General features: G+C 48.1%; 1 protein-coding gene across 1 annotated transcript in view; it reads right to left on the minus strand.

Annotated features, from left to right (window-relative positions):
* Positions 1–383: 383 nt before the first annotated feature.
* The window catches only part of LOC129864974 (staphylococcal nuclease domain-containing protein 1-like), a 33,074-nt gene continuing 19,584 nt past the window's right edge, over positions 384–13,873 (minus strand). Inside the window, exon 5 of the mRNA XM_055937338.1 lies at positions 384–625. Within this exon, the coding sequence (XP_055793313.1) occupies positions 399–625 (227 nt within the window). The 3' untranslated portion in view covers positions 384–398. The remainder of the gene's footprint in view (positions 626–13,873) is intronic.

Consider the following 13,873-nt stretch of genomic DNA (forward strand, 5'->3'; position numbering starts at 1 on the left):
TCGGCAAAAAAAGCGTAACTAATTGAGGCCTGCAGCAGTTAGAATCACCAACGCTCTAGACAACATGAAAACAGCCAAACCAGCTCTACTACGGTGAGTAAAATGGTCAGAGTGAGGTGTTCTCTCATTTGTGTCCAGAAGTATCTAGCAAGCTAGCCAACGTTAGCTTGGTTGCTTGAGGTTGGGAGGGCAGAACACTCGGATCAAACCTACGTCCAGTGTGTTCTCTGAACCCACAGAGAAAGAAAGCTTCTGAATTTACTAACGGACAATCTGACAACGCTCTGAATTTACGAACGCCCAGAGCACTCTCTGAACACACTTTAGCACTGCAGAGAGAATTTACGAACACACCCAGAGTCATCAAAAACCACACTAAAGAAAGCCAGGAGACAAAATTAAACTGGAGGTCGAATGTGATCCAATATGTCAGACTGCAAAACCAGCCAAACATGCAGTCGCAAGTAAACCACTGAAATCAAAGAACTTGGAGCTTTAATGAATGTTGCTCTTACCTCTCTCTGCAGTACCAGCTCCTTGGTGAAGGCCATGGCCTCGTCGCTGAAGGGCTCAGCCACCTGCATGCCGCCGGGCATGTTCCTGGAGCCGCGCGGACACTCGATACCTGCCCAATGAGAAACACAGAACAAGTGTCAACGGTCAGCAAAACAGCCAATAAAAATAACTATGAGGTTAGACAACATTTAGAGCAGTTAGAATGTTACGGTCAAACAAGTTGAAGTTGCCCCTAACAACTGATACAGGGGTCAAAATCTGACATTTATTTCAACCCCATAACGTCCCAGCGGTAGGACAGTTACGATACAACGATGCCACCATGACAGGTGAAGTGGCACTAGAGATTAGTGGAGCTGAGCGTTGCTGTGCTTCAACGGCGGCAGCTTCATCCTTTGTTTGGCCGTCCCCTGGCGCTGACCTTGCTATTCATGACTATTAACTGCAGTGGGTCTTTTCACTGGGTAGTGGATTAAAAGAACAGCCAGGGGAGGATGGGAGGGCAGGAGGGCTATAGGGTGGCTTCTTATAGGAAAGCTGTGAGGCGATGCATGCTTATCTCTTGCACTCAGAGTTGGCTGAGCGTGTGTGTTTGAAAGAGAGCGTGTGTGTTTGATAGAGAATGTGTGTGTGTGTGTGTGTGTGTGTGTGTGTGTGTGTGAAAGTTAATGTGAGCAAGTAGGGGTGGTGAGGTGAGGGGCAGTGTGGTGCGGCGCGGTGTAGTGAGGAGCGGCGCGGTGTAGTGAGGAGCGGCGCGGTGTAGTGAGGAGCGGCGCGGTGTAGTGAGGAGCGGCGCGGTGTAGTGAGGAGCGGCGCGGTGTGGTGAGGAGCGGCGCGGTGTGGTGAGGAGCGGCGCGGTGTGGTGAGGAGCGGCGCGGTGTGGTGAGGAGCGGCGCGGTGAGGAGCGGCGCGGTGTAGTGAGGAGCGGCGCGGTGTGGTGAGGAGCTGCGCGGTGTGGTGAGGAGCTGCGCGGTGTGGTGAGGAGCTGCGCGGTGTAGTGAGGAGCGGCGCGGTGTGGTGAGGAGCGGCGCGGTGTAGTGAGGAGCGGCGCGGTGTAGTGAGGAGCGGCGCGGTGTGGTGAGGAGCGGTGTGGTGAGGAGCGGCGCGGTGTAGTGAGGAGCGGTGTGGTGAGGAGCGGCGCGGTGTAGTGAGGAGCGGTGTGGTGAGGAGCGGCGCGGTGTAGTGAAGAGCGGCGCGGTGTGGTGAGGAGCTGCGCGGTGTAGTGAGGAGCGGCGCGGTGTGGTGAGGAGCTGCGCGGTGTAGTGAGGAGCGGCGCGGTGTAGTGAGGAGCGGCGCGGTGTGGTGAGGAGCGGCTCGGTGTGGTAAGGAGCGGCACGGTGTAGTGAGGAGCGGCGCGGTGAGGAGCAGTGTGGTGTGGTGAGGAGCGGCGCGGTGTAGTGAGGAGCGGTGTGGTGAGGAGCGGTGCGGTGTGGTGAGGGCAGCACGGTGAGGGCAGGAGCAGCGCGGTGTAGTGAGGAGCGGTGTGGTGAAGAGCGGCGCGGTGTAGTGAGGAGCGGCGCGGTGTGGTGAAGAGCGGCGCGGTGTGGTGAAGAGCGGCGCGGTGTGGTGAAGAGCGGCGCGGTGTGGTGAAGAGCGGCGCGGTGTGGTGAAGAGCGGCGCGGTGTGGTGAGGAGCGGCACGGTGTGGTGAGGAGCGGCACGGTGTGGTGAGGAGCGGCACGGTGTAGTGAGGAGCGGCGCGGTGTGGTGAGGAGCGGCGCGGTGTGGTGAGGAGCGGCGCGGTGTGGTGTGGGCTAGGCTAGACTCTGTATGCTGAGTGGTGAGGTGTGTGCTAGGCTAGACTCTGTATGCTGAGTGGTGTGGTGTGTGCTAGGCTAGACTCTGTATGCTGAGTGGTGTGGTGTGTGCTAGGCTAGACTCTGTATGCTGAGTGGTGTGGGCTAGGCTAGACTCTGTATGCTGAGTGGTGTGGGCTAGGCTAGACTCTGTATGCTGAGTGGTGTGGTGTGTGCTAGGCTAGACTCTGTATGCTGAGTGGTGTGTGCTAGGCTAGACTAGACTCTGTATGCTGAGTGGTGTGGTGTGTGCTAGGCTAGACTAGACTCTGTATGCTGAGTGGTGTGGTGTGTGCTAGGATAGACTCTGTATGCTGAGCGGTGTGGTGTGTGCTAGGATAGACTCTGTATGCTGAGTGGTGTGGTGTGGGCTAGGATAGACTCTGTATGCTGAGCGGTGTGGTGTGGGCTAGGATAGACTCTGTATGCTGAGCGGTGTGGTGTGTGCTAGGATAGACTCTGTATGCTGAGTGGTGTGGTGTGGGCTAGGCTAGACTCTGTATGCTGAGTGGTGTGGTGTGTGCTAGGCTAGACTCTGTATGCTGAGTGGTGTGGTGTGGGCTAGGATAGACTCTGTATGCTGAGTGGTGTGGTGTGTGCTAGGATAGACTCTGTATGCTGAGTGGTGTGGTGTGTGCTAGGCTAGACTAGACTCTGTATGCTGAGTGGTGTGGTGTGTGCTAGGATAGACTCTGTATGCTGAGCGGTGTGGTGTGTGCTAGGATAGACTCTGTATGCTGAGTGGTGTGGTGTGGGCTAGGATAGACTCTGTATGCTGAGTGGTGTGGTGTGGGCTAGGCTAGACTCTGTATGCTGAGTGGTGTGTGCTAGGATAGACTCTGTATGCTGAGTGGTGTGTGCTAGGCTAGACTAGACTCTGTATGCTGAGTGGTGTGGTGTGTGCTAGGCTAGACTAGACTCTGTATGCTGAGTGGTGTGGTGTGTGCTAGGCTAGACTAGACTCTGTATGCTGAGTGGTGTGGTGTGTGCTAGGATAGACTCTGTATGCTGAGCGGTGTGGTGTGTGCTAGGATAGACTCTGTATGCTGAGTGGTGTGGTGTGGGCTAGGATAGACTCTGTATGCTGAGTGGTGTGGTGTGGGCTAGGATAGACTCTGTATGCTGAGTGGTGTGGGCTAGGCTAGACTCTGTATGCTGAGTGGTGTGTGCTAGGATAGACTCTGTATGCTGAGTGGTGTGTGCTAGGATAGACTCTGTATGCTGAGTGGTGTGGGCTAGGCTAGACTCTGTAAGCTGAGTGGTGTGGGCTAGGATAGACTCTGTATGCTGAGTGCAGGGCCGATGCAGCTACTGTAGCTGGCGCTTGGCTAGGAACCTTTGATGTCTGGGATGATGCCTTCAGTGGAAAGCAACCTGATCTTCAATCGAGACGCCACCTCTTTGTCTTCTCCCCACGTCAGGACTTCAAACACACACACTTGAGGAGCGAGCACAGTGCAGGGCTCTCCAACAAGCAAACAGTATTCCTCCTCTGTGGCTGCTGACAAGAACCCTCATATCTACCTAAACTAAGTCAACTTTGCAAACTACACACAAGCAAATCATACACACTCAACACTCATGAAAACTCCATCACACATTCACTCATTGTATCCCTCTATCCAATGCACGCAGCATCTCACACACACACCTCCCTCCCCCTATCCTCTCTCCACCCTGTTGCATTGATTCATGTAAACTCAGAGTTTGTTGGTTCTGCTGGGCGCTACACCCAACAACATTGTGCTAACAAAGCAACATCAGCCTCCTGTCCAAAAAGTCTGAGTCATCTTCTAGTAATCTGGAGGCTCCGGCCCATCCTGATTGGTCTTTATGCTAACACATCCGCCATGGTTGGACTAGAGAAGAGAGAGAGGAAAAGCTGGACCGGAGGTCAAGTTTGTGATGATTGGGTACTCATTTTGGCACTGACTGACTAACCAGCGAGCAAACACACACCCACACACATTTCCTAGCAATGCTGTGTTAGCAAAACTTCCCACACACACACACACAAGGACACAGCGACAATTCTCATCTCACCCCTCCTCTAACAAAACAAAAACATATTTTCTGTTGAACCCGCGGCATGGCGAGAGCCACAGAGGCTGAAGACTCAATTACCTCTTAATAGCCAGTAAATAGTCCCTAGATTAGCATTTAAATTGCCCAGCGTGCGTTCCGCCCCGGCTCCAAGGAGAAGGAGGAAGGAAAAAGTCATTTCAGTCCAGCAGCATCCCCAGTATTTTTATACATGTTTTGGCCTGGGATTGACCGAGTGAGTGGCTGGGCCAGTATTGTATAAGACCGAGAGAGGGGTAGAGAAAGCCAAGCTTCAAGTAAACTGCTTTCACTAAGGGATGTCTTTCTCTCAAGGACAGAGGACTTGGTGAGGATGGGAGAGACACAGGGGCACCATAGGGACAATAAAACCTGGATCTGTGTTTTTCAATGTGGATCAAATCCAATCCAAACTAGCACAACTGTTTCAATTAAACGTATCAACTAATCACCAAGCTTTTGATTCGCTGAGGCAGGTGGAAGTGCTGGCTAACCTATGGGGCCAGCCCCCTCCCCCAGACCCCGTATGGACACACACAAACAGCTCTGCTCAGTAGTGCTGGCTAGCCACGCGCATAAGATGTAACGTTTTAAAATCGGTGATCCCGGTGAGCGACGCGCCGGTTGAAATACGGCCCGTCCCAACCGCCTCTGCCCAATCCTCCCTCGTACACAGTCGTTTACACACACACTTTCTCAAAAGACACACACAGGTGCCCTGGAATAGCTGCTCTACAAATCACCTGTGGCCAGAGCATATGTGCTATTGAGCACTGTGGTTCAGACAGATCCATGTTTTATGCAAGCAGACACAACTTCACCCCTGTGATGAAAACACAGACAATCTCTCTCTCTCCCTCTATCATTCCCTCTCTCTCTCACTCCCCTCCCTTCCCATCTAAATCTGTAATTCCCTCCCACCCGCTCTTTCTTTTCATCACTTTCTCCATCTCTCCTTGCCCTCTTCTTTCCTTCCAATCTCTCCATCTACCTCTCTACAACACTTGTCCCCCCCTCTACATCCCTCTCTACTTCCCCCTCTTCCTTCCACCTACATCCCTCTACCTCCCCTTCTCTCCCACTTATTCAATTGCAAGTCACAAACAGCGAAGTGAGAGGATGGTCAGAGAGGCTTGTAAATTGCATTAGGGATTCAAAATCCTTTAAACGGGCATTGAGAAAGTGAGATTGGATTAGCGAGGAAGAGGCGGGAGTTGCTTTGCTACACATAGCCTGTACTTAATATAGCCTACCTGTCGACTTCCCGTGACAATGTTGCGAAGAGCAGCAGCTAACTAAAGAGGATGTGTAGCTCCAACCCGATTATTCAACGCCTAGTTACACATTTTGTTAACTACTTGTCCAAGATATCAGTTACATGGAAAAACGACTTAGAAACGCACAAAAGCAGGGACTTTTGACGATAAACACGAAAATGTTGCCTCTACCTGCAGCTGCTGCTAGCAACAAAAATGGTGGAGAAGAACAGCCTGGTGACCCAGTTCTAAAGTAGATTCGCAAAATCTGGAAGAAAGACTTCAATCCCAGGAACGTTAGTCAGAGAAACACACTTCGGATCAGAGGGGTTCCCGAAATCCACATAAATACGCTGGATTGTATGAAAGACATTTTACGCAATCTAGTTGAGGACACACCGATGCTTACAACATGACCATTGGGAAAACACAACACGACACTGCGCCCAGGACCAGCCCCACATGACCCCCAGCCTATCCTGGTGAAATTCTTACCATACACCGACAGGGAGAAGGTCCGGCTCAGAGCAAAATAACTTAGGAATTTTCACTGGAAAGGGACAAAGGTGGAGTTTTCCCTGACTTTTCCAAGGAGGTTCATAGAAGTGAGAGACATGTGCATGAAATGGGGACTGAAATGCTCCTTGCACTACACTGCTGTGTTCAGGGTTACTGTGAGAGGATCACTAAGTCGTTTTACAGACCCAAAAGGTGGCAAAGAAGTGTGTCGCGGACGTTAACGAGGCCGAACAATCTGAGTAGTGTGGTAGGCTATGGAAGATCCGCATGGCGGCAGTGGTTTTATCTAAGCTGATAGGAGAACTTCCTATGTTGTGAGTAACATTCTCACTGAGTGTTTATGCTTAGAATATTACAATGTTCTTTGAAAAACAGGTACATGTCTGGGAAGCTTTTGAAGCATACATACATGGAGTAATAACACAATGAACAGTTACTATTAAGAAACAAGATCAACAGAAAATTGATAAACTTGAAACAGAGCTCAAAACTCTGGAGAGGGAATATTGGTCCAATCCTAACAACATTTCTCTGGTAAACTTGACAAAAACCAAATACGAGCTGAATACTTTACTCAGTAAAATAGCTGAATATTCTCTGTACAGGTTGAAGCAGAGATGGTATGAATCAGGGGAAAATGCAGGAAAACCGTTGGCCAGTCAATCGACATCTAGAGAAACAGATCGGCAAATAGGTGGAATCAGAAAAAAGACAGGCAAGCTGATTACCAATAATAAAGAAATAAACAATATAATTTGAGACTTCTATCAGGAACTTTCTACTTCAGACAGTCCTTTAAAAATGCACAAAGCAGAGGCATTCTTTCAGAATCTGAACCTTCCTAAACTAAAAGAGGAAGACAGGAACTGGGTCGACCGTCCAATTACTTTGGAGGAATTGACCGAAACTATAAGACAAGCACCCACAGGGCTGGATTGGATACCCAGTGATTTCTACAAAAGGTTTGGGAAGCAGCAAAGCCCAGAAATATTGAAAACATTGAACACATCGATTGACACAGGTGAGCTCCCACCTTCTGTAAGTGATGCAGCAAACATCCTAATCCCCAAAAAGGGAAAGGATCCCCATGAGTGCGGGAGCTACTGTCCAATTCCTTGATAAATTGTGATGGAAAATAGTTTACAAAACTTCTGGCTATGAGCATGAATCATTTCATTATGAAAATCATAAATCCAGACCAGGTGGGATTCGTGAAAGGCAGAACTTCATCTGACAATCTATTGCATGTCATCTGGAAGGCAAAAGACCTGGATAGTTCAGTGGCAGCCTTATCCCCAGACTCAGAGAAAACCTTTGATAGGGTGGGCTGGAACTACCTGCATTATACTATCAAATACATTTGGATTTGGACAGGACTTTCAGAATATTATTCAACTTATGTACAACGACCCCAAATCCAAAGTAGTCACTAACGGACTACGATCATCTCCATTTTCAGTAGGACGAGGCACCAAACAAGGTGACTGTCTCTCGCCCCTCCTATTTATTATAGCATTAGAACCATTAGCCGAAGCAATTAGGCTGCATCAGTCAATAAAAGGGGTTCATATGGGAGGTAGAAAGAATAAACCACTGCTTTATGCAGACGACATATTACTAATAATGTCAGGCTCCCAACTCAACATATCGCCTTTACTGGACTCAATAAATGCATTTTCAGAGACATCAGGCTATAAAGTAAACTGGACCAAATCTGAAGTAATGCCACTATCAAAACATTGTCTGAGAAATTACTTCCTCAGCTGGAGGTATCAATGGGTCCTTAAAAACTTGCGGTACCTGGGGATCGCTTTAAATTCTGGTCTAGAGAAGATGATTTCTGAAAACCTTGACCAACTACTGAACAAAATTCAACTCCAGTTTAAGAGCTGGGATAAGCTACAAATCTTATTATGGTGTAGGATACAGGTTAAAAAGATGGTCAGTAGCATGTTACCACTGTCCATACCTGTTTATTTTTTATTTATTTATTTATTTCACCTTTATTTAACCAGGTAGGCAAATTGAGAACACGTTCTCATTTACAATTGCGACCTGGCCAAGATAAAGCAAAGCAGTTCGACACATACAACAACACATAGTTACACATGGAGTAAAACAAACATACAGTCAATAATACAGTGAAAATAAGTCTATATACAATATGAGCAAGTGAGGTGAGATAAGGGAGGTGAAGGCAAACAAAATATATATATAAATAAAATAAAAAAATATATATAAAAAAGCCATGGTGGCGAAGTAAATACAATATAGCAAGTAAAAAAAATAACACAGAAATGGTTGGTTTGCAGTGGAAGAAGGTGCAAAGTAGAGATAGAAATAATGGGGTGCAAAGGAGCAAAATAAATAAATACAGTAGGTAAAGAGGTAGTTGTTTGGGCTAAATTATAGATGGGCTATGTACAGGTGCAGTAATCTATGAGCTGCTCTGACAGCTGGTGCTTAAAGCTAGTGAGGGAGATAAGTGTTTCCAGTTTCAGAGATTTTTGTAGTTCGTTCCAGTCATTGGCAGCAGAGAACTGGAAGGAGAGGCGGCCAAAGGAAGAATTGGTTTTGGGGGTGACCAGAGAGATATACCTGCTGGAGCGCATGCTACGGGTGGGCGTTGCTATGGTGACCAGCGAGCTGAGATAAGGGGGGACTTTACCTAGCAGGGTCTTGTAGATGACCTGGAGCCAGTGGGTTTGGCGACGAGTGTGAAGCGAGGGCCAGCCAACGAGAGCATACAGGTCGCAGTGGTGGGTAGTATATGGGGCTTTGGTGACAAAACGGATGGCACTGTGATAGACTGCATCCAATTTATTGAGTAGGGTTTTGGAGGCTATTTTGTAAATGACATCACCGAAGTCGAGGATTGGTAGGATGGTCAGTTTTACAAGGGTATGTTTGGCAGCATGAGTGAAGGATGCTTTGTTGCGGAATAGGAAGCCGATTCTAGATTTAACTTTGGATTGGAGATGCTTGATGTGAGTCTGGAAGGAGAGTTTACAGTCTAACCAGACACCTAGGTATTTGTAGTTGTCCACATATTCTAAGTCAGAGCCGTCCAGAGTAGTGATGCTGGACAGGCGGGCAGGTGCAGGCAGCGATCGGTTGAAGAGCATGCATTTAGTTTTACTTGTATTTAAGAGCAATTGGAGGCCACGGAAGGAGAGTTGTATGGCATTGAAGCTCGCCTGGAGGGTTGTTAACACAGTGTCAAGAGAAGGGCCAGAAGTATACAGAATAGTGTCGTCTGCGTAGAGGTGGATCAGAGACTCACCAGCAGCAAGAGCGACATCATTGATGTATACAGAGAAGAGAGTCGGTCCAAGAATTGAACCCTGTGGCACCCCCATAGAGACTGCCAGAGGTCCGGACAACAGACCCTCCGATTTGACACACTGAACTCGATCAGAGAAGTAGTTGGTGAACCAGGCGAGGCAATCATTAGAGAAACCAAGGCTGTCGAGTCTGCCGATGAGGATGTGGTGATTGACAGAGTCAAAAGCCTTGGCCAGGTCAATGAATATGGCTGCACAGTACTGTTTCCTATCGATAGCGGTTAAGATATCGTTTATGACCTTGAGCGTGGCTGAGGTGTACCCATGACCAGCTCTGAAACCAGATTGCATAGCGGAGAAGGTATGGTGGGATTCGAGATGGTCGGTAATCTGTTTGTTGACTTGGCTTTCGAAGACCTTAGAAAGGCAGGGTAGGATAGATATAGGTCTGTAGCAGTTTGGGTCTAGAGTGTCTCTCCCTTTGAAGAGGGGGATAACCGCAGCTGCTTTCCAATCTTTGGGAATCTCAGACGACACGAAAGAGAGGTTGAAAAGGCTGGTAATAGGGGTGGCAACAATTTCAGCAGATAGTTTTAGAAAGAAAGGGTCCAGATTATCTAGCCCGGCTGATTTGTAAGGGTCCAGATTTTGCAGCTTTTTCAGAACATCAGCTGACTGTATTTGGGAGAAAGAGAAATGGGGAAGGCTTGGGCGAGTAGCAGAGGGGAGGGCAGTGCTGTTGACCGGGGTAGGGGTAGCCAGGTGGAAAGCATGGCCAGCCGTAGAAAAATGCTTATTGAAATTCTCAATTATAATGGATTTGTCGGTGGTGACAGTATTTCCTATCTTCAGTGCAGTTGGAAGCTGGGAGGAGGTGTTCTTATTCTCCATGGACTTTACAGTGTCCCAGAACTTTTTTGAGTTTGTGTTGCAGGAAGCAAATTTCTGCTTGAAAAAGCTAGCCTTGGCTTTTCTAACTGCCTGTGTATACTGGTTTCTAGCTTCCCTGAAAAGTTGCATATCACGGGGGCTGTTCGATGCTAATGCAGAACACCATAGGATGTTTTTCTGTTGGTTAAGGGCAGTCAGGTCAGGAGAGAACCAAGGGCTATATCTGTTCCTGGTTCTAAATTTCTTGAATGGGGCATGCTTATTCAAGATGGTGAGGAAGGTATTTTAAAAAAAATATCCAGGCATCCTCTACTGACGGGGTGAGATCATACATCCCTAAAGAAAAGTATTACTGAGTTTGTTTGTGCTGGTAAAAGGGCCAGGATGAAACTAGCGAGATTACAGGAAACAACTGAGAAGGGAGGATTAAAGCTCCTTGACATGCAATTGTATCAAGAAGCCTTTGTAGCTTCCCAAATAGGCTCTCTTTACGGATAACTCTAATAGGCCAATTTGGGTGGACATGGAGGAAGAAGTTAATGCCCCATTCGGAACATCAAATTATTTGAGGTAACAAAACGTGGGACTGCAGAATCCAATAATGTCCCAAACAAAAAAAAATATATGGAGTCAGATACACGAGAGAAATCTTCACATTTTCTGACAAACTCTGCTTCGTTATGGAACAAATCTAAATTGAAAATAGGGGGACACATGGTTTTCTGGAAAGATTGGTATAGAAAGGGGATAACAAACATTGGTTGTCTATATCAAGTAAACTTGTTTAACTCTATTGAATAACTAAAGTCCAAGTATAATTTACAGAAACAAGGCTTTTGGAGGCATCTCTAGCTTAGCTTAGCTTATGTTTAAGGTAGGACAGAGTAACAACAAATTCCCTGTACATTCCGAAGTGTTAAGATAGAAATTCTTTGCAAATCACCACATACCGCAGGGTTTATATATAGCCACCTTATAGGTGGATTTAATGGAACTTGTAAGGGCGTAAAGGCAGTATGGGGAAAAGGCCTGGAGGTAACTTTTGGAGCGGAGGACTGGAATATAATAGTACAACAGATGCTCCTCCATATGAGAGATGCCCGTTCCAAACTGATTCAATTAAAATTGTTCAATAGGATTTATTGGACTCATCTGAGGTTGAACAGAATGGGTTTGATAGAATCCAGTCTATGCTGGATATGTCAGTCAAGTACAGGTGACATGAAAGCAGGAAGCACCAGTGACTAGATCGATGCACTTATTGATGAAGCCAATGACAGATGTGGTGATGTGGTGGTCAGATGAAGCAGATGCTAAGCTACAGGACTGGAATATGTTCCATGATTCCTCCAATGGCATTGAGGAGAACACCACATCTGTCATTGGCTTCATCAAATAGTGCATCGATGATGTCTTCTCCACAGTGACCGTGTGTACATACCCCAACCAGAAACCATGGATTACAGGCAGCATCCGCACTGAGCTAAACGCAAGAGCTGCCGCTTTCAAGGAGTGGGATTCTAACCCGGAATCTTATAAGAAATCCCGCTATGCCCGCCGACGAACGATCAAACAGGAAAAGCATCAAAACAGGACTAAGATCGAGTCATACTACACCGCCTGTGATGCTCGTCGGATGTAGCAGGGCCTGCAAACCATTACAGAATACAAAGGGAAGCACAGCCGAGAGCTGCCCAGTGACACGAGCCTAGCGGACGAGCTAAACTACCTCTATGCGCGCTTCGAGGCAAATAACACTGAAACATGCATGAGAGCATCACCTGTACCGGAAGACTGTGTGATCACGCTCTCCGCAGCCGATGTGAGTAAGACCTTTAGACAGGTCAACATTCACAAGGCCGCGGGGCCAGACGGATTACAAGGACGTGTACTGCGAGCATGCGCTGACCAACTAGCAAGTGTCTTCACTGACATTTTCAAACTCTCCCCGTCCGAGTCTGTATTACCAACATGTTTTAAGCAGACCACCATAGTGCCTGTGCCCAAGACAACTAAGGTAACCTTCCTAAACGACTACGACCCGTAGCACTCACGTCTGTAGCCATGAAGTGCTTTGAAAAGCTGGTCATGGCTCACATCAACACCATCATCCCAGAAACCCTAGACCCACTCCAATTTGCATACTACCCCAACCGATCCACAGATGATGCAGTCTCTATTGCACTCCACAGTGCCCTTTCCCACCTGGACAAAAGGAACACCTATGCGAGAATGCTATTCATTGACTACAGCTCAGCGTTCAACACCGTAGGGCCCTCAAAGCTCATCAATAAGCTAAGGACCCTGGGACTGAACACCTCCCTCTGCAACTGGATCCTGGACTTCCTGACGGGCCGCGCCCAGGAGGTAAGGGAAGGTAACAACACTTCCGCCACGCAGATCCTCAACACAGGGGCCCTTAAGGGGTGTGTGCTCAGTCCCCTCTTGTACTCCCTGTTCACTCATGACTGCACAGCCAGGCACGACTCCAACACCATCATTAAATTTGCCGATGACACAGGTGGTAGGCCTGATCACCGACAACGATAAGACAGCCTATAGAGAGGAGGTCAGAGACCTGGCCGTGTGGTGCAAGGACAACAACCTCTCCCTTAACGTGATCAAGACAAAGGAGATGATTGTGGACTACAGGAAAAAGAGGACCGAGCACGCCCCCATTCTCATCGACTGGGCTGCAGTGGAGCAGGTCGAGAGCTTCAAGTTCCTTGGTGTCCACATCACCAACAAACTAGAACGGTCCAAACACACCAAGACAGTCGTGAGATGGGCATGACAAAACCTATTCCCCCTCAGGAGACTGAAAATATTTGGCATGGGTCCTCAGATGCTCAAAAGGTTCTACAGCTGCACCATCGAGAGCATCCTGACTGGTTGCATCACTGCCTGGTATGGCAACTGCTCGGCCTCCGACCACAAGGCACTACAGAGGGTAGTGTGAACATCCCAGTACATCACTGGGGCCAAGCTTCCTGCCATCCATGACCTCCATATCAGGCAGTGTCAGAAGTAGGCCCTAAAAATTGTCAAAGACTCCAGCCACCCTAGTCAGACGGTTCTCTCTGCTACCACACGGCAAGCGGTACCGGAGCGCCAAGTATAGGTCCAAGAGGGTTCTAAACAGCTTCTACCCCCAAGCCATAAGACTACCGAACATCTAGTCAAATGGCTACCCATACTATTCACATTGCTGCCCCCCCCCCCCCCACACCACTGTCACTCTCTGTTGTCATCTATGCATAGTCACTTTAACTCTACCTACATGTACATAGTACCTCAACTAACCGGTGCCCCCACACTGACTGGAGGGGAATTGATCCTCTGGCCTACAAAAGGGGGTCAGCAGTTGCCCATCCCTGACCTAGAGAAACCCTTATTGCACAAAAGCACATCAGCGTCATGTAATCTGCAATCCATGCATCTTGTCTGATCGCATCTCAGTGTTCTCCAACCCTCACTGCCTCAGACCTGTCTGGATGGTGTGGTCATAGATGTTAAACTAGTGATATTACGTTTTATATATTCTTATTCCA

This window comes from Salvelinus fontinalis, chromosome 11, assembly GCF_029448725.1.
Source record: "Salvelinus fontinalis isolate EN_2023a chromosome 11, ASM2944872v1, whole genome shotgun sequence".
In the NCBI taxonomy this organism is placed as follows: Eukaryota; Metazoa; Chordata; class Actinopteri; order Salmoniformes; family Salmonidae; genus Salvelinus; species Salvelinus fontinalis.